We start from the raw sequence: 21,867 nt of genomic DNA on the forward strand, positions 1-21,867 counted from the left end.
GCTCTAAATTTACTGGTCGATCTACGTTCCTACTCTCACCTTTGGTCATGAGCTTTGGGACATGGCAGAAAGAATGAGATCCCGGATACAAACGGCAGAAATGAGTCGCAGGGTGGCTGGTGCTCCCTTAGAGATAGGGTGAGGAGGAGAGGAGTCAGAAGGAGCTCAGAGCAGACCCGCTGTTTCTTCACATTGAGGTGACTCGGGCATCTGTTCCGGATGGAGGTGTTCCGGGCATTTTCTACTTGGAGGAGGCCCAGGAAAGACCTAGGACACACTGGAAGAACTATGTCTCTCGGCTGGCCTGGGAGCGCCTCAGTGTTCCCCTAGAAGAGCTGGAGGAAGCGTCTGGGAAGAGGGAAGTCTGGGCATCCCTACTTAGTCTGCTGCCCCTGTGACCCGGCCCCGCATAAGCGGAAGAAAATGGATGGATGGATAAATGGGAGATCTGGGCAGATCCTGTTATGCAATAACGGCCAGTCCAGTTCACCGCCAGTGACTCCTATGGCAAGCCCACCACTGCTCACCCTCAGCCCACCATCAGTGAGCTGGATCTGCCATGGGTCTGCCTGTCTCCATCAGCATTCCCTCGATTCTGCCTCTAGCCTTTGAATCCTGGACTTCGCCTCAGCCGTTCGACCTGCCTCCTCAACAATGGTTCTCAGCTCCATCCTCTCCACCGTAGCCCATCAGCTCTGCCAGGCTCCCTCGCCCCTTTCGGCTCCACCTTGGTCAGGCATCTACCATCCGCCTCACGATTCCACTCATCCGGCTCATCCCTCTGGCTCGGTCAGTCTCCTCCTTCCCTCCAGCTTCACTGTGGCCTTCTGGATCCCCATCTTTGCATTAGTCGCTGGAGTCATCTGCTCCGCTTTGGCCCTCTGGATCCTCACTGTTGACCCTCCCTGTCGGGCATCGGCACTCTATCTCAGCCTCGGCCTCCTCATCCACCTTTGTCCGCCGCTGTCGGTGGCCATGGCTCCCCCCTCCGTTGGCTCCACCCTGGACTCAGTCATCGTCTTCTTCCATCTCTTGGTGTGCCTTTCGGAAGGGGGACGAACTGTCACGCCCCACGGACTGTTTGATTGTGTTTTTAGTTTCTGTCATCCACCTTAATTTAATTTAATTTAATTTCCTGTTTACCCATATTTGGTCTTGTTCTTTGTTCTCATTAGTCTCAGTTAAACCCTAGCACCTGTCCAGCATTAAGTGTTTTACCTGTGCTTACCCCGTGTCTCTGTCTTGTTGGAATTAAGAATATGCAATTATTGGATTATCTTCGTCCGCATCGCCTGCTTTCTAGCACAAAAATAAATACAATACAGACAAAACAGTCACATGGATAACAGCAGTTTTTCATTTTAAATGATATTCCAAAACATCACTTATCATTCTAAATCAAGTCAAAACATTTGGAAAAAAAGTATAATAGAATGTAATAGATTTATATATTAGATAAATAGATAATAAATAGATAATAGATAAATCTATTACCATAAATCTTTTTGTGTGTGTGTGTGTGTGTGTGTGAGATCCCGTCACTTACCAGGTTTTGATGTAAGCGTAAAAATATCTGGTTTTACTTGTTCTGGTATTTGTACGACTAGTGTTATTTTCCGATCAAGACCTCGTCTCGTGTCGTCGCACAGAAAATGAGATTCTGATTTTGCATGACGAGTGTAAAACTGCAATAAATTGTGCCACAATGCAATAAAAAAGATGTTCTTAATAAATGGCCCTCATGCTTTAGTTTGAATGTAATGTTTAGACACAGTCGAAGGTGCAGAAAGGCATTATGCTTTCAGGAAGTTATTTCATGCAGAGGGGTGTAAGAGAGGTTAGATTGTGATGTAGATGAAAACAGGTAGAGTGAGTTAGTTTTAGTCAAAGACACAGAAACTGTAAGAGAATCAACATATAATCGCTCCGTTCAGAGATAGACACATAAACACGGTAAGACAAAGTTTATATATATATATATATATATATATATATATATATATATATATATATATATATATATATATATATATATATATATAGGCTATAAGAAACTTGTTATGTTCTAAAGATTTCTATTTGAAATAAATGCTGTTCTTTCGAATCTGTGAATCCCGGCAAATAGAAATATTGTGTAGGGCAACCGTTTTCGGTACTAAAAATAATCCGAAATGTCTCTCGAGCATAAAATCATCATATTAGAATGCACTCTAAACCTGGTTAAGTTGAGTTTACTTCGAGAAACTACAGGAAACTGGTTGCCCAAAAAATTTAAGTAACATCTATTTGCAAACTTGAAGTAATAATTACTTAAACATATAGCAGTCATTTTAACTACAAGTTGAATTTACTAATAAGCTACTCACTGACTCCCAAAGTGCATGGCGGCAGTGTAAATTATGCATTTGCTTTGTTTAACAGTTGTTGTTGTTGTTGCTGCCGTTAAATCAAAGTTAATTGTAACCATTGTTTCGACTGGTGTGCAGTGACTTCAGTATATACCACAATTGTTATATCAGGCATATATCAAGTATTATATCATCCAAATTAAAGGCTTTTCAGCTTCGAACATAGGTCACCCTCTAAAATCAACCTATTTATTTACTTAATAAAACCTAGTAAGGATAACAACTAAGCACAGCTCACTAACTGTAACTAAATGAGGTAAACCATTGGATTTTACGGCGTGGTTTCTGAAGGATCATGTGACGCTGAAGATTGGAGTAATGGTGCAATGGTCCAATTTTTAACAGTAGATGACTGCAGTTATTTTGAACGATATCCCAAGATCTCTGCTTGCGGTTGCAGATCAATGGCGAAAACATCACTGAACGTACGACAAGCGGACATGAGTGATGAGCTGCAGCGGGAGGTTCTCGAGTGCGCTCTTCTGGCCGTGAACATGCACGATGATAACTGGAGCATTGCTGTGTACATCAAGGAGGTGGACGTCAAAGCAGTTTCTTGATAAGCTGTAGTTGTTCAGGAACGGTTGTTGGTTCAGTGGAAGCTAACGCTGTGTGTTTTCTTGCAGGAATTCGACAGAAGGCACCAGCCCAACTGGCACTGCGTTGTTGGAGACAGTTACAGTTGCTATACGACATATAATTCGAACTACTTTATCTCTTTTGATGTGGGCAATAGACATATAACTCTTTACAAGTCTGACTGAGCAACAGTTCGAAGGCATTTGATCGAGGTGCTGGAGTGCAGTGCATTCAGGTCTGCTGTTTTAGTCTCGGTTTTCATTCGTACATGAATAAACATTTTAATGGCCATAATTCGCTTTTTTTAATTTGATAAATCTCACGGTAACTGTACTGTACATAATGCAATTTTTTTACGTCATTGATTTATGTTTTGATCAGCAAACAAGCATTTAAATATAATCAAAGGCGTATTCATAAACAACTGATATTTAAATCATTTCATGTTTGCAACTATAAGGTCTTATTGGTTTACATTAAACACTGTCAAAATTTTATTATACTTTCTGAAGCCTGGAGGATCCACAGTTCATGGCAGATTTACTAGAAGTTAAACATAAGTGTAGAAAATACGCTTGACAGTTTATGAAAAGCAGATGCATTTAATGACTTAAATGACTAGAATATGTCATTTTGCATTGCTGAATGCTCCATGTTTTTTAAAATATATTTTCTCTTGGTTGTGTGAACGTTAGGGGAACGTTACATTCTATCATTCAGATAATGTAACATTGTAATGGAATGCCACTTTTGAATCTCATCACTCATCGTTCTAAAGCAAGTCGTAACATTTGAAGAAAAAAAAGTATAATGATTTTTTTAAGGAATAAATCTCTTATATAATTATTTTTTTGTGCGTGAGATCCTTTCACTTACCTGCTTTTGATGTAAGAGTAAAAATATCTGGTTTTACTTGTTCTGGGAATCGTGCAAGTACTTTTATTTTTATTTTCAGATCAAGGCCTCGTCTCGTGTCGTCGCACGGAAAATGAGATGCTGATTTCGCATGACGAGTGTAAAACTGCAATAAATCGGGTCACAATGCAATAAAAAAAGCTCTTAATAAATGCCCCTCAAGCTTTTATTTCAATTTCTATATGTTTAGACACAGCTGATGGTGCAGAAAGGCATTAAACTTTCAGGAATGTTGTTCAGGTTGGACTCTGATGTAAATAAGAACAGGAGGAGTGAGTTAGTTTTAGTCAAAGACACAGAAACTGAGAGCGAATCAACATATAATCGCTCTGTTCAGAGATCGGCACATAAACACGGTAAGACAATGTGTATATATATATATATAGATCAATTTTATGTATAAACAGGAATATAGAAGATATGCATAGAAAATATGTGAGAATATGTGAGAAAAAATAAATAAATATAAAAATTAAAATAAAAAAAAAAAAAATATATATATATATATATATATATATATATATATATATATATATATATATATATATATATATATATATATATTATTTATTTATTTATTTTTTTTAGTTGCTATTTTTAATTGCTATATTTCACCGTTTTTATGGGGTTTTTTTATCAAATAAATTCAGCCTTGTTGAACATAGGATACAACATTAATTTTAAGCGAAGCTAATTTGAAAAATCTGTATATTTCTTAAAGCAGTATCGATAAAAGCCCACCGGGACACCTGAGTCTAGGTCACTGTATTAAATAGCGCACCTTAATGTGTTTTTTCTAAATGCGAGGGACAGTTAAATGGGTCGAAAGCACTAAAAAAAATCCTCCCGATCCCAAAAACTTGGTTCGTGCTTGACGACATCAGATAAAAACATTATGTGGGTCGGTTTCAAATCTCCAGATTTGATCCCGTTCACTCATGCTCATAGTTGCTCGTTCAAATAAAATCTGTGCTTATGACCGCAGACCATGTCGAAAACGAAGATCACCGTCGCAAAATCCGACATGAGCGACGAGATGCAGCGGGAGGCTCTTGAATGCGCTCTTCTGGCTGTGAACATGTACGACAGCAGCAAGGACATAGCCGTCTACATCAAGAAGGTCGACGGAGCTCTTTATTGATAAAACGTCTCGATAAGCTATAAGCTATATATAAAACGCGCTGTGCTTCTCGTCTGGTGGAGGACGGGTGTTTTTGTTGGGTTTAGGTTTAATGCGTCTTTCTTCGCAGGAATTCGACCGGCGGTATCAGCCCTCCTGGCAATGCATCGTGGGTAGCTGCGGCAGCCTCGTGTCGCACTCGCGGGGCTGCTACCTCCGCTTCACCGTCGGCAACGAGACCATCATGCTGTTCAAGACTAGCTGACGACTCCAACAGCCCCAGGGGAACGATCACGCCGAACACATCCGTACCATAGCCATCCGAATAAAAGCCTTGAGAACTTATCAGGTTGAAATCTCTTCCGTTTGCTGACCGGCCCCACTTAATACATTTAATAAAGTCTGCTGCATCGTGCAAACCATCGACCTGATCCAAAGCGGCTCGGATAAGAGCGAGCGTTCAATCTGATCGTCACGAATGTTTAGTTCTCGTCGCTGCATTGCGCTAAAATATCATAAGCCATATCATTAGAAGATATGGAGCGACGACTGATATTCTTGTCTGTATATGCGCGCATTGTTGTCAAAAATGTAATAATGCACGCGTACACAACAGTAAGCAGGAGCTCCCCGGTTTAATGAACTATACTTTTAAAACTAAACATGCTTCGGATGCCATATCTTATTGTCTGAATCGTTCCACGAAGAAGCCTTTAACGTCTGCTTCACAAAAGCCTCTTTGTGGCGAGAGTTTTTTAACTGCGTTAACGCAAAACACAAATTCCACGTTTTCCGCATACTTGCTTACGTCCCATCAGTTATTATAGCTATAATTGCATTCAATTAAACTTAACGTGCTCGTTTTGCATCAGAATCGAATTGCTATTAAGAATCGATAAAACAATGCTACACTTCAAAATCACGTGCATTGAATAGGAAAATCTGTGATTGTTAATTCATATAAAAACGGTGCTCTCGATTATTTTTCTATCTTAAACAACACTTTTAAAACGAACTGGTTGAAGCTTTTTATTGATAAACCCTTCTTCTGTGCGGAACACAGGGCCTAGTACTGTTTTTTAACTTTTCAACTTGGTGGTCAGAATTGGAAATATTGTTAAATGTTTTTCACAGCCACCTTTCCCCACACCAGTATTATATCTGGAATAATCTACAGACCATCCCTCCGTCTTCATGCCCGGTTTGTCAACCCCGGGACCTTATATAGACCGCTGTGGTGTCCAATCAGCTGAATTCATCACAGGTGAACTCCAATTAAGCTGCTGAAACGTCTCAAGAACGATCCGCTGAAACCGAATGTAGTCGAGCTCAATCTAGAGCTTCACGTGCATGGGATTTTTCAGGTTTTCTATTTCGAACGAATTTGCAAAACGTTGTCTTTATGGGGTATCGTGTGTAGAATTGTCGGGAATAAGGCTGTAACACAGTGGTTCCCAACCGGTGTGCCGCGGCACTAAGGGGTGCCGTGAGATCTTTTGAGGGTGCCGCCAAAATTTCAACAAAATTTTTTTATTAAGGCAGAATCAGTGTAAACAGTATTCTCATATCATCTAGGACTAGGTATAAGGTGTTGTTGCATGCAAACTCTCGAAATGAAACAAATAAATAAATAATAATAAAAAAGCTAGAGATTTTAAATATCTATTTCTTTATAAGGGTGCCGGGAACTTTTGAAAGGCTTTCCAAGGGTGTCTCAAACAGGAAAAGGTTGGGAACCACTGCTGTAACATAAAAACATGTGGTAAACGCATGCATTTTCTGTCATTTTACCTTTTTTATTGGACCGAACAGTTTGAGCGGTGATCGAGGTGTTACCCCGAGGTTTTTAAAACTGCAATACGTAGCTATTTTTCAGGATTCTTTACTGAAAAGTTCAAAACGACAGTGTTTTGAAAATAAATGAATCGCATTTCCTTCCACTTTTGATCAATTCAATGCTAAATAAAATATCAATTTATTTTTAAAAAGACCCCCGCATTTGTGAACGTTACTACGCGTACATGATTGTACAAAACGAAATCTTTTCTGCAAAGGAAAGCCAAACCGTCACGAGTCATGTGAGCATGCATGAAGACGAAAAAGCCATCGGCGTCCATCAAGAAGGTCAATAGCACCAACGCCGCTGGCAATGCATTGTGGGAAAAAGCTTTGCATCACGCAGAAATAAATCGCCGACGGCTTTTAAAGAGTTTAAAAACAGTTTGTCGAGTTTAGATTATTAAGACTAGATTAAAAGTAAAAATCTTTCCGTTTTAAAATCTTGACTGTAAGAATAAGCCTTTGCAGTAAATCTTGATTGAAGAAACATTTAGATTTTTTGAAACTGCGCTCTGTTTAAGTTTACAGCATACTTTCACACAAATGCTTTTAGTTTCAGTTCATTTCATTACAGTGTGCTGCTAATTTATTATATTTTGACTAATAATCTGGAGTCACCAGAGGGCCCTCCATGGCTTCTTATATTTCAGATCTTCGCTTGTTCCAATCCTTTTAGGCATTAAAAGAAAAAACGATCGTTTTCACCCATGCGGCGTATTTTCGCTTACTGCTACACACCTGTGCAACATAAGACTGGTCACATGCGCCGTTTGTTTTATTTGTGTTTGTTGTGGAAACGCTGAATAATGCAGAAATGTTAAGGTATGTTACGTTTCAAGTGAAAGAACGCAGCCAGGAGATGCAGGGAAGAACAGAAACAACACATCTTAATGGCTTTTGGTTTAACAGCTGGAGCGACACGGGCGTCATTAAACAAGCTAAGACAGTATAAAAATATATATTTATGTTTTGTATGCAATATATCGCTTTGCTTTCACCTGATAAGAGCAATCATCTCCACCCCGGATATTATAATAATGATCTCTAGGCTTGTATATTAAATATTAAATGGCACTTTATTCCTGTGATAGCATTAGTTTCGTAAACATATTTTTACATTGTCCAAAGCGACTACAAAAGAGTAAATAATATATACAAGCTTTTTTATATATACGTTTTTGTTTGCACAATTCATGTATGTTTATTATGTGTACATAATAAGAATTCTTACATACACACACACACACACACATATATATATATATATATATATATATATATATATATATATATATATATATATATATATATTTATGTATGTATATATATATATATATATATATATATATATATATATATATATATATATATATATATATATATATATATATATATATTCTATAATTATAAATATACACATTGTGTAAATATTTTCTAAATATATTAATAATAATTTGCCAGCACTATTTTTATTATATAATAAATAAAAGGTAAATATAGAATAGAAAAAGAATAGGGCAAGCTGGTTAGTAAATGAATAGGCTGCAAAGTCTAAAAGGTTTTTTATTTTAAAAAATATAATTAAAATAGAGAGTGCTAGAGTTAAATATAAAATACTTTTTTGCAGTTTCAGTTGTTTTCAAGCACATAATTTCTATTTTTGGTCAACGTCTCCATCTACCCTGACTTCCGGAGCATTCCTGTTGCTATGGACACCGGCGAAGCGTCTTAGGCGCAAGGCACGCCGGTCTGAAATAAAATGCAAAAATACATTGCAGCGAGACTCTCGCGCGGTCGACCAATCGCAGAGCCGGGCACGGCAGCGACAGCCAATGCTAAGCGAGAGGGGGAGGAGCCAACGGCGGTCGCACACCTACATTGCTTTTGGTCAAGCACACAGCGGGAGCATCTCAGGCGCTGCGAGCGAGTCGCGTTTCTCTCCGTCTCAACAAATCTGCACAGAAATAAGGTAAAACTTTCCCTTTCGTCCGTTGATTGCAGCTTACGATGCATATTAATCTTTAGAGCAAAACATCATGTGTTTTCTTGTCGGTTAGAGTAAGCGATGTTGTGCCTAACGGCAGTTGACCGTTTGCACACCTTGTTTCAGCAGCTGCATTAAATATAAATGAAAGCAGTTATTAAAGATATGATTTTTTAGAACAAAAGCAAAAAGATACGGGATTATTTCATTTGCCGTTAAGAAACGACGATGTAAAGTGTTTCTTATTTCTAAAAATAACCGTGGCACCCATTCATTTGTCGTTTACTAATAAAAATAAGGCACAATTTGATTGATTATGTTAGTAAACTATTAATAGTTATATAAGCATGATGAGTATCATAAGTTTGTTGAATTAATCTGTGGTGCTGAGTATGGTCTTTAGCTCAGGTGACCATGGCAACAGTAACCTGGCAAAATACGCCACGTGATGTTATGCAATAAAGATGGAATAAAGGCTGTGGAGATATTATGTAACGTCCGCCCGGCTGGTGCGGACGACTCTGACGCCCGGCCGTCTCCGAGCAGACGCTGGAGGACTGTGGGTTTGGGGCAGGGCAGAGAGCAGGATGAGCACTATGTAGGGTGCGTCACAGGGTGTCGCTCGGATCGAGCCCTGTTTATCTCGTTCGTTCAGCATTCGACTCCTCTGTCTCTCCGCAGATCCAGCATGTCGGACAGAAAGGCAGTCATCAAAAATGCGGACATGTCTGAGGAGATGCAGCAGGACGCTGTGGAGTGTGCAACACAGGCGCTCGAGAAGTACAACATCGAGAAGGACATCGCCGCCTACATCAAGAAGGTAAACGCCGCTTCAGTGGGCGGAACGCTTTACCGGCCACAGAATATGAATAAAAATGATAATAATAAACTTTTGTGTCCGTGTGTGTGTGTATATGTATGTATATGTATGTGTGGATTTTATTAAATAAATGCAAAAAAAAGACAATTATATTAAAATCAAATTTTTCACAATTAGCGGATGAATGAGTACAATAGAAGCAACCAAAACCAAAAGATTAGTAATTGTAATAAATATAAGAACTCATATATGAACTGAACAAATGCTAAAAACATTAAAAAAAAAAAATAATATATATATATATATATATATATATTTTTTTTATCAGTTATTTATTTTTGAATTGACATTTAAGTCATTGATTAAATAATAAATAAATTTTAATTTATTAATACAATTTGATTGCAATTTAAGTTCATTATTTTTGTTTGTTTTTGAAAATATGATTCAAATATATTATTCTTTTATATAATTGATACATTAAATGTATTTATATAATTGATAAATGGAACTCATTTAAAAAGTGTGAAAGAAATACTTTTTTTTAGCATTTTTATTGTTAAATTAATTAACAGTTTAGATTAGTAATAACATGTAAATTTCAATAATTTTTAGTCATCCTCTAAAATTGTTAATTGATAGCAAATGCTTTTATTGAAGCCAGATCATTTCAAGAAATCTTTTGGTTCAGTTTTCAGCTTTCCGACAGGAAAGAATAGACGTATTTTGAATGATGTGAATTGAATTAAATGTATTGCTTCCTTGAAGGAGTTCGACAAAAAGTACAATCCCACCTGGCACTGCATCGTGGGGAGGAACTTCGGCAGTTACGTGACTCACGAGACCAAACATTTCATCTACTTCTACCTGGGTCAGGTGGCCATCCTGCTCTTCAAATCGGGCTGAGCGACGGCACCCATCCATTTCAACAGACCATTACGAACTGACTGTACTGACAAGGCGAACCATTCCTGCACTGGGACCTGCCTTCCTTCTCTCGGCTGCTTCTCCTTTCGTTCTGATTATTGTTTAGAAAAAGCCCGTGTGAGAGGAAAATGCCATAAAGAAACACTTGTATTTATTTTTGTTTTCTATACACGGTTTGAGCGTTTTATGTCACCCGCGTTTTTTTTTATTAAAGCAAAATGGTTTGGCCGTTTGCCTGGCGTTTCTTGTCTTCGGGATGCGTGCGGTGTGTGAAGATGCCGGTGCTTCTCAAAATGTGGACTTTCCAGTTTTCTCAAAACTGGGAAACAGAAATAGTAATGGAGGAGGGGGAAAGGACAATTTGTGTGAATTTGCAATTATTATTATTATTTTAATTAATTAAAAGCGAATCAGCTAAGTTTTTAATTAAAACAATTCAAACACAAAAAAGTAATATTTGTTTGTTTTTTTTTAATTGTTAATTTATCAATTTTTATTAATTTAATAAAAACTGAATTTTTTTTACGAACACAAAGGAACATTTTTATGATGAAAGTTTGTAAACTACATTAAAATACAAAAATTCCAATATTAACACATTAAAATAATTTGAATTATTCTAACAACTAATATTGGTTATAATAATATATATATAATAATAGTAGTATGTATTTGAATAATCCCCATTGCTTTCCTCAGCTTTATAACTTTTCCTGAAGTCTCAAGCGGTGCATTTTATTGACGAATGCATGAATAAAAAGATGAACACAAGCCAGGCGTACCGTTGACTCGTGAGGAATAAGTTGTGTGTTCTCCTAATTATGCCGTTTATATAAAGAGCGCTCGCACCTGCTCGACAGAATAGAAGTGTAGAGACGCTGCGCTCATTAAGACTAAAAATACCCACGAAGATGAAGCTCAAAGCAGACCGATTTAGAATCAAACGTGCCTCTGCTTAAAACCATTCACTTCCCATTTATTTTAAGCTGACTGCAGCGAGACATTTGCAAAGCCGTCTTTAGAATACTGGTTTTAAAGAAACCTGAACCAGAATGATTATCTGGTATGAGACAAATACGCAAAATTAATTAACAATTACTCGTTTAAATGCATTAAAGCACTAGTTGCGCATTTCAAAATGATCTTATTACATATGTTGTAAAAACGTCCACATTTTGGTTAATACTGTGACAAGGTCGGCGGTAACGCTTTACAAACAACTAATCAGATTACTTTTAAATTTGGAAGAAAATACTTTTGGGAGGAAGATGTTACTTTAGTTCTAACCTACAATGAACGTGAATGTTTACAAAAAAACGGTGTTCCTCGATAGGAATAAAAACATTGAAATGCAACCCAGAATGACACAAAAACGCAATGATTAAATGTTGAACAACACAAATACCCATCATGTATTTAATCCCATTTTATTAACCCGTGTCTTCATCGCCGACCTATGAGGAGTCTATGTAGCTTTTGCAGCGAAAGGGCTTTTACATGAGCAAAAAAATACTTTTTTATATTAAATGCAAACAAGCCAGCCAGTCCAAAACGTAACGCAACAACTTTCCATAAACTAAGCAGCAGTTACTCCCTAAAATATAAAGCTCAGCGATACTCTCATGCATTACTTTTAAAAGTACTTTTCCATCACTAGTCGCATTTCAGCCAATATCCTGGGCACTCGTTTACTGAATGCATGAGCAGTTTCCCACAGCGTGCGCTCCACTAACTTGTATATAGTAATGTGTAGAATTACAAAAAAAAATATTAACCTTTTCTATGCACTTTGGTTAGACATCGAGAACAGCACAAGCAAACACTTCTGTACTCAACCTATAACCTCGTTTTAACCATTTATTGATTGCTTGGATTAATTTATAGACTCATTTGTAAAATGTAGTAATGCCTACGTTTGCGACTTTCGAAACGTGAAAAAGGCAGCACAGAAAGTGATCTGGTTTGAGACAGATTTTATTTGCGTTTTAGAAAACCAGTTTGTGTGGATAGACTCCGTTAGACAGGCAGAAGGAGGTGCGCAGGTATCCCGTGAGCTGAGGAACCTTCTTGATCAGAGGAAGCAGCTGAGCATCCACCGCTTTCTGGTCGGCCTTGCGCTGCTCCGTCAGCTGGTACTTCTGCAGAACAACAACGAAAACAATCAGGTCCTCCACTCAGAGTCCTGCTAGAACCCATCCGCCTCCGGAAAGCCCGCTTTACCTCCTTCTCCGTGTCGAAGATCTCTCCCTCCTGGTGCTTGGGTCTCCTCAGCTTCTTCTTCTTGAAGTAGGCGTCGGTCAGCGTTTTGGGGATCTTCATGCTAGAGATGTCCACTTTGGTGTTCGTGGCGATGCAGAACTTCTGGTGAGCTCTGCGCAGAGGCACCCGGTTCAGAACCACGGGACCTGAAAGAGACGAGAGGTTAGTCCCTGCGGCAATTATTAGCTCTGTATCTTCATCATCCGACGCAGATCACACACCGGTGACGAGGAGGAGACCGGTGCCCAGCTGCTTGAGGAAGACCACGCGCTGCAGAAGGAAACACATTCACCGTTAGTCCTCTGCTGCAATACAAACATCAAGTGCTGCTTGACCCATCCGAGCAGAAACGGGTTCAGATGAGTGTGTGTGTGTGTGTGTGTGTGTGTGTGTGGGAGGAGAGCATCTGTGCTTTTCATGTAGGAGTATCTCTCACTGTATGCAAACCGCTTCAAACAGCACCGTTTCATCCCAAAGCCCACAGACTTTTACATTAAACGTTCCCTCCTGGTGGATTAACCTGCTCAACTGAACCCTTAGCCATCTTCAAGAACCGCCTAAAAACATCTTTGACCCTCCAACTCTGGTTCTTCTATGAACACTTTTTGAAATAAGTAACTCTCTCTCTCTATATATATATATATATATTATATATATATATATATAAATAATATATATATATAATAATATATATAAATATATATCTATATATAATCTCTATATATATATCCCATCTCTCTATATATATATCTCTCTCTATATATATATATATCATCCCTATATCTCTATATATCTCTCTCTCTATATATCTATATATCTCTCTCTATATATATCTATATATATCTATATATATATATATATATATATATATATCTCTATATATATATATCTCTATATATATATATATATCTATCTATATATATATATATATATATCTCTATATATCTCTATATATATATATATATATATATATCTCTCTATATATATATATATATATATATCCATATATATATATCTATATATCTATATATATAATCTATCTATATCTCTATATATATATCTCTCTATCTATATATCTATATATATATATCTCTATATATATATATCTCTATATATATATATATATCCATATCTATATATATGAATGAAATGGATATCTATATATATCTCTATATATATATATATATATGCATATATATATATCTCTATATATATATATATATATATACATATATATATATCTCTCTATACTATATATATGAATGAAATGGATATCTATGCATCTATATACACACACATCTCTCTCTATACTGTATATATGTGGATGCAAGTATGAACCAGTCTTGATTAGCCTATCATTGCTCTTTTTGGTTTCGATTGCTTCTATATACACATCATTTGTAAGTCACTTTAGATAAAAACTTCTAATCGCTGCGATTTAAAACCCCAGAAGGACGTGTACCTTCCCGCGGTGGCGTCCGGTCAGCAGGATCAGGACGGTCCCGGGGGTGATGGACTTGCGCAGTTTCCTGCGGTGCTGGGAGAAGGGCTTGATGCCGTGGCTCCGCAGCTTACGGGGCACGTCCTCTGTGGGGTAGTAACGGGGCTGGACACAAAAAAAAACAGAGGGGCGCACCAGTTAAACACGAGTGTGTGAATCTTAGAAAACTGTTCTTACACAAGATTGCAAGTCAAAGGTTATCATTAACACTTTCATCCACAGAAAAGTCACTGATGCAAGAAATCGTGAATATTAATTTCACTTGAATAGGATTAAACTTTAAAATATGATTCGAGATCTGTCCGTTTCAACTCCTTTGAGTTATGTTTACAACTCCTTGATTCTGTGTACTTCTAGCACTTTTTTTTTTTTAAATATTAATTACACATTTTACTTGAACAGCCCTATGACATCCATGCAACAATCTCAAATCAATTCCTTCGAAAACGCACGCATTCAATTAAATTAAATCTCTTTTTTTGGTCACATTGGTTGTTTTCAACGCTGATTGATTAACTACCAATCACTACCAATAGCAACTACATTGAAATCAATAGATTTAAACTTTTTTATTACTTCTAACTATTCAATATGTTACAGCTACACAAAAACAAACCCACGCATTCAATTTCTAACAGTCTAAGGAGTTTTCAAAAAACACTTGACAAGATTTTTATCCCCCTCCATTCGGCAATGGTTCACCAACAGACATGCACGCTCACGCCGATCGACAAAAACCCAGTCTCGAGCGTGAGAGAAAGCAACACAAACGCTGAAGACAGCTCTCATAAGTACATGAGACCATAGGAAGTCTGCTTTAAATCAAACAGATCTCTGGGATTTGGTCAGAACGTCCTTTGCTCACCAGCTTGCGCAGCTTGACCACACGGGTGCCTCCGTTTTTGTCTCCGCCAACCGTTTTGGTGACTGTGGTGGGAACCTTCTCCTTTATTTTCTTTTCAACCTGAAACATCGAGACGAAGAGTCAGAAAACGCCGGGTTTCGAGGCGAGACCTTGTGACCCTGCGGTGAAGACACGGGCGCTGACCTTCGTCACGGGGGCTTTAGTCTTCCTCTTGTACATGGCCCGGCGAGCGTACATGGCCGAGCGGGAATAGCGGCCGATGCCCCGGACCAGGACGGGGTTACGGCTGCCATGCTTATGGGCCTTCTTCTTCTTATCGCCCTCCTTCTTATCGGCCTCTTTCTTCTTATCGCCCTCAGCCATCTGAGAAAAGACAGGAGTGATTAAAACGTGCATGCACACAAAAACACAACTAAAGACCTGAGCTGCTCTGAAGACAGGTCCATCAAGATAAATACTACACAAGCGAACAAAACTGATTTCACGTCAACAACTATTCTAATACGTAATTCAATTAATTAGCCATTTAGATTATTGTACTGTTGCATACAGTGACAATTTATATTAACACATATATATATATATATATATCTACATAGAAATAAACTCCAGCATGGGACTGCAGGAACTCAACGTGACCTGATGTAGCATAGCTAACAAGCTAAAGCATATACATAAACGCCTATATAGACTGACAAACATAATTATATAACGTATTAAACCGTATATACACATGACAACCCGTCGCGTACAACTTAAAGGTATTTAATGTGAAAATAAACACAGAAAGCCCGTCTCGGTTCACGGACCCGGTGTCAGGCCTCCGCGCGCACCGAACACTCATAACGTACTTAAAACGCACGGCATACGCATAAATATTCACAGTCACTAGCGCTATCGGTATATTAAGACATTTATATACGATTCAGAGTGAGATTTTAAGACCAGATGAAACGGATTAATGCGGATTGTGTTTGGAAAAAACAGACACGAACGCCACAATTACCTTGAGCTAGAAAAAAAGACCGACATCCGGGCATTTGGCGTATATATAGTCGTGACGTATGACGCTCGGGGTTCTTCTTCCGTCACGTTTTCGCCTTAAAGGCGCAGGCTCTTCTTCGGTGGAGTCGAGGGCGCCGATCATCGGGCGAGGAACAACAACAACAAAAAACGTAAAAAAAGTTCTTGGAGATGAATTTATATGATTTAGAAAACAAAGTGAAGCAATAAATTTGATTTAGAATCGGCCAAACTGCATTCATACAATACAACAGTAGTTTTGTAGAAAATTGTGTGGAAAATTTGATTATTTTCCTATATATATATATATGTATATAGGAAAATAATCTAGGAAAATAATCTTTATATCTATATATATATATATATATATATATATATATATATATATATATATATATATATATATACACACACACACACACACACTTTAGGGAGCTCAAAAGTTTAAAGAATTTTAAGTTTCTTCTGCTTATCAAGGCTGTATTTAATTGACTAAAATGCATTATAAATTGTACAAAATTTTATATAAATCAACATAACTATTTTCTATGTAAATATGTTTTAAAATGTAACTTTTAAGCAAAATGTTCAGCGTCGTTACTCCAGTCTTCAGTGTCACATGATCCTTCAGAAATCATTATTTACATATCCACACTGTAAATATACAAACATTTTATTGACATTGACATTAACTTTGATTTTATTTCTATGCAGCCACATGTAAAAGGATAAATAACCCTGGATTAACTCAAACAGATCCGAAGATTAATCTAAAGATCATTTATTTAAAGACTCACGGAGTCAAAATCAATCTTTGTTATCGTAGCATGTATGACTCTACCTATACATAAAAACAGAGAGAAAATGCAGTATTTTACATCTCATTCTTTATTAATAATTACAGTCAGAGCTCAGGTGAGTGCTTCAATTTATCAACATTATACAAAACCATTCTCAAGTCCGCGATCAAGAGATTCAGCTACACGGAGTCGACACGCAACGCAGTATATGACATCTCTGGAAAACAGCTAACGTTAGACCAGGCACGGTGAGAAAAATAAGGCACGTTACAGCATCGCTGTCCCGTAACCGAACATCACTCATAATCCAACTCCTGAACTATCATCAGGCTCTAAATAAACCTTTTACTCGACGTTTGTGGACGAACACCTTCGCTTCAGACTTTGGGACGGTGCGAATTAGCTTCTGAATCGGACTTCCTTCGTTCTCAGCGATGTGTGTGTGTGCTGGCTTCTCTCTCTCAGTTTGTGTTTTCCAGGACGACGGCGATGCCCTGACCTCCGCCGATGCAGGCAGAGCCCACAGCGTACTTTCCACCGCGTCTCCTGAGAACCGACAACACAGTGACTTGAATTGCAAATTAGAACTGGTTGGTCAAAAAAAAAAAAAACTCAGCAGGAACTTACATTGATTAAAATTAATTGTTAATTTGTCCATTGGCTTGATTGTGATTTGAAGTGTTTCATTCTGTTGTTTATTCATTCATTTGTATTTATGTCCTAGCATAAATTTATAAGTTTATGTTCTAATATAAAAATGTAAAATTTTTTATCAAAAGGCTGTTATTTATATCATAAGTTATTTATTTTATTTGTATCTCAGAAAAAAAACAAATTTATTCAGTGTTGCGACGGTGTTTATTCTTATGACAATAAATGGTTATGACCTATATTTAAAAAAGAAACACAATATAATATTTATATATTTTTAATATATTAGTTTGAGAAAAGGCTGTTTATTTATGTGCTGTTTATTTTGTTTTGAAATCAGAAAAAACATTTTTCACTTTACTAAATATTTGTTTATTCATTTAACTTTTTTTTTTATTTAACTATTTAAACTTTTACCATTTTATTTCCTACATTTAAAAAAATATATACTTTTTTTAAAATTTTGCTTTTATACCAAAAGGTGTTTTATTTATATTTTAAAAAGCAACTGTGTTTGGCGTTACATTTAAAAAATAAAAATAAAAAATGCAAACACAAACCTATTCTTACACCAAAAAAACATTATGCACCCTTGTTACATTTTATTATTTTATTTTTTCCCGTGTTTCTTTAATACTATATGAAATAATAAGTTAATATAAATTACAAACACAAACAATTCCTTTTTCTTAATAAAAATGCTTTCAAGAATTATGCACCTGTGCATTAGGAAATTAATTTCATGCTGAATGTGAAAAGCGTGCACGAAAATCTGTGTTTTCACCTGAGCTCATGAACAAGGTGCGCAGTGATCCTCGCCCCAGAGGCCCCCAGAGGGTGTCCGATGGCGATGGCCCCTCCGTTCACATTGGTCTTGGCAGGGTCCAGGCCCAAAGCTTTAGCCACGGCCAGATACTGGGGAGCGAACGCTTCATTGACCTGCCAGATACACGAAACCGAATCGGACACGTGATGCACGCATAACCTCACGAAAGAGCGACAGAAACCCAGAGTGCGTTACTATAACCTACCTCCACCAGGTCCATGTCTTTGAGAGAAAGACCAGCCTTCTTCAGAGCTTCTGTGATGGCAGGTACAGGGCCTGTCGCATTTACAAAAGGTTATGAATGATTTGATGTTATTACTGTTTCGCGCTTCGTGGGAAAAGCATGCTGGTGGACGGAGCTCTCACCAATGCCCATGATGCAGGGATCACAGCCCGAGGTGTGATAGGCCACGATTCTAGCCAATGGGGTGAGTTTGTGAGCCTTCAGTGCGTCCTCACTGGCTATGACCACAGCGGCGGCTCCGTCAGACACGCCCTGTGACGTCACACACACTCAATATGACTGCAGTAATATAACGCCAGCAAAATAAAACATGCTTTTTTTGTACATATAAAAGCACAAATATGACAATAATATCAGGCATGTGTGTATATGCTATGAATATAATAATAATTATGTTTTTACATATGAACAGATACCTGTCATCATGCTTTTATCGTGTTAGAAATCTGTATATTTTTGCAATTTTTTAAACTAATCTAGTTTCGTTGAGACTTTCACTTGAATGCACAATGAAAAAGCATGATTTTTGAAAATCTGTTTTTGTATATATATATATATATATATATATATATGTATATATATATATATATATATATATATATATATATATATATATATATATATATATATATATATATATATATATATATATATATATATATATATATATACATATATATACATATATATATATATATATATATATAAAATATATATATATATATATATATATATATATATATATATATATATATATATATATATATATATATATATATAGTAGACAATCATTTATTACAATCAATCAACTCTAAATACAGTGGTACTGGTGCTGTTTGAAAGCACTTCCTCTCAGACTTTTATTTTATAATGAAAATCACCGAAGCGTTGGCTGCAGTGACAGTGCCTCCTTTCTTGAAGACGGGGGGCAGCTTTGTCATCTGCTCCAGTGTGGTCTGAGGACGGGGGTGTTCATCAGACGTCATGGACACTTTCCCTTTCTTGGCCTTCACGTCAATGGGAGCGATCTCAGCATTGTAGTGTCCGGCCTCATGAGCTGCAGCAGAGACAGATGTGTGTGTGAGACCGAGCGTGTGTGTTTGCGAGCAAGTGAGTGTGTGTGAGAACAATTTTGTGTGTGTGTATGTGTGTGAGAGAGTAAGTGTGAGCATGTGTGTTTGAGTGTGGGCTTGTGAGCGAAAGTGTGTGTGTGTGTGAGTGAGTGTGAGCTTGTGAGAAATAGTGCGAGAGTATGTGTGTGAAAGAGTGTGTGTGCAAGTGAGTCTTCATGAGAGCGATTTTATGTGTGTGAGTGTGTCTGCGTGCGTGTGTGTGTGTGTGTGTGTGTGTGTGTGTGTGAGAGAGAATGTGAGCTTTTGAGTGTGTGAGTGATTATGTGTGTGAGTGAGCTTGTGAGCGAGAGTTTGTGTGCAAGTGTGTGTGTGTGTGTGTGTGTGTGTGAAGTGAGTGTGCATGTGTGTGAGTATGTGTGTACAAATGGGTGTGTGTGTGTGTGCAAGTGTGAGTGTGTGTGAGATTGTGTGTGTGTGTGTGTGTGCAAGTGTGAGTGTATGTGAGATTATGTATGTGTGCAAGTAAGTGTGAGTGTGTGTGAGATTGTGTGTGTGTGCAAGTAAGTGTGAGTGTGTGTGAGATTGTGTGTGTGTGCAAGTAAGTGTGAGTGTGTGTGAGATTGTGTGTGTGTGCAAGTAAGTGTGAGTGTGTGTCTGCAAGTAAGTGTGAGTGTGTGTGAGATTGTGTGTGTGTGTGTGTGTGTGTGTGTGCAAGTGTGAGTGTGTGTGAGATTATGTATGTGTGCAAGTAAGTGTGAGTGTGTGTGAGATTGTGTGTGTGTGTGTGTGCAAGTAAGTGTGAGTGTGTGTGAGATTGTGTGTGTCTGCAAGAAAGTGTGAGTGTGTGTTAGATTGTGTGTGTGTGTGTGAGTGATTTTGTATATGTGAGCATGTGTGAGAGAGATGGATTGTGTGTGTCTGTGTGTGTGCGTGTATGTGTGTGTGTGTGTGTGTGTGTGTGTGTGTGTGTGTGTGTGTGTGTGTGTGTGTGTATGTGTATGTATATGTGTGTGTGTGTGTGTGTGTGTGTGTGTGTGTGTGTGTGTATGTGTGTGAGAGAGTAAGTGTGAGCATGTGTGTTTGAGTGTGGGCTTGTGAGCGAAAGTGTGTGTGTGTGAGTGAGTGTGAGCTTGTGAGAAATAGTGCGAGAGTATGTGTGTGAAAGAGTGTGTGTGCAAGTGAGTCTTCATGAGAGCGATTTTATGTGTGTGAGTGTGTCTCGTGCGTGTGTGTGTGTGTGTGTGTGTGTGTGTGTGTGAGAGAGAATGTGAGCTTTTGAGTGTGTGAGTGATTATGTGTGTGAGTGAGCTTGTGAGCGAGAGTTTGTGTGCAAGTGTGTGTGTGTGTGTGTGTGTGAAGTGAGTGTGCATGTGTGTGAGTATGTGTGTACAAATGGGTGTGTGTGTGTGTGCAAGTGTGAGTGTGTGTGAGATTGTGTGTGTGTGTGTGTGTGTGCAAGTGTGAGTGTGTGTGAGATTATGTATGTGTGCAAGTATGTGTGAGTGTGTGTGATTGTGTGTGTGTGCAAGTAAGTGTGAGTGTGTGTGAGATTGTGTGTGTGTGCAAGTAAGTGTGAGTGTGTGTCTGCAAGTAAGTGTGAGTGTGTGTGAGATTGTGTGTGTGTGTGTGTGTGTGCGCAAGTGTGAGTGTGTGTGAGATTATGTATGTGTGCAAGTAAGTGTGAGTGTGTGTGAGATTGTGTGTGTGTGTGTGTGTGCAAGTAAGTGTGAGTGTGTGTGAGATTGTGTGTGTGTGCAAGTAAGTGTGAGTGTGTGTGAGATTGTGTGTGTGTGTGTGTCTGCAAGAAAGTGTGAGTGTGTGTTAGATTGTGTGTGTGTGTGTGTGAGAGTGATTTTGTATATGTGAGCATGTGTGAGAGAGATGGATTGTGTGTGTCTGTGTGTGTGCGTGTATGTGTGTGTGTGTGTGTGTGTGTGTGTGTGTGTGTGTGTGTGTGTGTGTGTGTATGTGTGTGTGTGTATGTGTGTGTGTGTGTGTGTGTGTGTGTATGTGTGTGTGTGTGTGTGTGTGTG

At 38.0% G+C, this 21,867-nt stretch overlaps 4 protein-coding genes across 4 annotated transcripts in view; 2 read left to right on the forward strand and 2 right to left on the reverse strand.

Moving 5' to 3' along the window:
- The first annotated feature begins 1,818 nt into the window (after positions 1-1,818).
- On the forward strand, positions 1,819-5,367 carry LOC122350053 (dynein light chain 1, cytoplasmic-like). The gene is made up of 6 exons (XM_043246237.1): positions 1,819-1,953; positions 2,809-2,944; positions 3,035-3,222; positions 3,943-4,258; positions 4,888-5,022; positions 5,153-5,367. Exons 5-6 carry the CDS (start codon positions 4,891-4,893, stop codon positions 5,285-5,287), a joined length of 267 nt encoding a protein of 88 aa, XP_043102172.1. The 5' UTR covers positions 1,819-1,953; positions 2,809-2,944; positions 3,035-3,222; positions 3,943-4,258; positions 4,888-4,890; the 3' UTR covers positions 5,288-5,367.
- Positions 5,368-8,693: 3,326 nt separating this feature from the next.
- Positions 8,694-10,820, forward strand: LOC122350758 (dynein light chain 1, cytoplasmic-like). Its single transcript, XM_043247450.1, has 3 exons — positions 8,694-8,830; positions 9,527-9,665; positions 10,434-10,820. The coding sequence occupies exons 1-3, from the start codon at positions 8,694-8,696 to the stop codon at positions 10,569-10,571; spliced, it is 414 nt and encodes a 137-aa protein (XP_043103385.1). The 3' UTR covers positions 10,572-10,820.
- A 1,728-nt stretch (positions 10,821-12,548) lies between these two features.
- rpl6 (ribosomal protein L6) lies at positions 12,549-15,600 on the reverse strand. Its single transcript, XM_043247449.1, has 6 exons — positions 15,401-15,600; positions 15,218-15,316; positions 14,314-14,457; positions 13,073-13,121; positions 12,813-12,997; positions 12,549-12,730 (listed from the first exon to the last, which is right to left on the reverse strand). The coding sequence occupies exons 1-6, from the start codon at positions 15,578-15,580 to the stop codon at positions 12,578-12,580; spliced, it is 810 nt and encodes a 269-aa protein (XP_043103384.1). The 5' UTR covers positions 15,581-15,600; the 3' UTR covers positions 12,549-12,577.
- A 1,510-nt stretch (positions 15,601-17,110) lies between these two features.
- Positions 17,111-21,867, reverse strand: part of acaa2 (acetyl-CoA acyltransferase 2) — a 9,068-nt gene continuing 4,311 nt past the window's right edge. Inside the window, exons 6-10 of the mRNA XM_043247564.1 lie at positions 19,643-19,818; positions 18,884-19,013; positions 18,723-18,793; positions 18,476-18,630; positions 17,111-17,586 (exon numbers count right to left, since the gene is read on the reverse strand). Of these exons, the coding sequence (XP_043103499.1) occupies positions 17,502-17,586; positions 18,476-18,630; positions 18,723-18,793; positions 18,884-19,013; positions 19,643-19,818 (617 nt within the window). The 3' untranslated portion in view covers positions 17,111-17,501. The remainder of the gene's footprint in view (positions 17,587-18,475; positions 18,631-18,722; positions 18,794-18,883; positions 19,014-19,642; positions 19,819-21,867) is intronic.

This window comes from Puntigrus tetrazona, chromosome 8 (genome assembly GCF_018831695.1).
Source record: "Puntigrus tetrazona isolate hp1 chromosome 8, ASM1883169v1, whole genome shotgun sequence".
Lineage (NCBI taxonomy): Eukaryota > Metazoa > Chordata > Actinopteri > Cypriniformes > Cyprinidae > Puntigrus > Puntigrus tetrazona.

Bases quoted from the DNA above. Each gene is read 5' to 3' on its own strand.
- LOC122350053 (XM_043246237.1), top strand. From the start codon at position 4,891: ATGTCGAAAACGAAGATCACCGTCGCAAAATCCGACATGAGCGACGAG. The intron at 5,023-5,152 runs GTCGACGGAGCT...CTTTCTTCGCAG, and splicing joins TAGCCGTCTACATCAAGAAG to GAATTCGACCGGCGGTATCA.
- LOC122350758 (XM_043247450.1), top strand. From the start codon at position 8,694: ATGCTAAGCGAGAGGGGGAGGAGCCAACGGCGGTCGCACACCTACATT. The intron at 8,831-9,526 runs GTAAAACTTTCC...GTCTCTCCGCAG, and splicing joins CAAATCTGCACAGAAATAAG to ATCCAGCATGTCGGACAGAA. The intron at 9,666-10,433 runs GTAAACGCCGCT...GCTTCCTTGAAG, and splicing joins TCGCCGCCTACATCAAGAAG to GAGTTCGACAAAAAGTACAA.
- rpl6 (XM_043247449.1), bottom strand. From the start codon at position 15,580: ATGGCTGAGGGCGATAAGAAGAAAGAGGCCGATAAGAAGGAGGGCGAT. The intron at 15,317-15,400 runs GTCAGCGCCCGT...TCGATGTTTCAG, and splicing joins CTAAAGCCCCCGTGACGAAG to GTTGAAAAGAAAATAAAGGA. The intron at 12,731-12,812 runs GTAAAGCGGGCT...GTTGTTCTGCAG, and splicing joins TCTTCGACACGGAGAAGGAG to AAGTACCAGCTGACGGAGCA.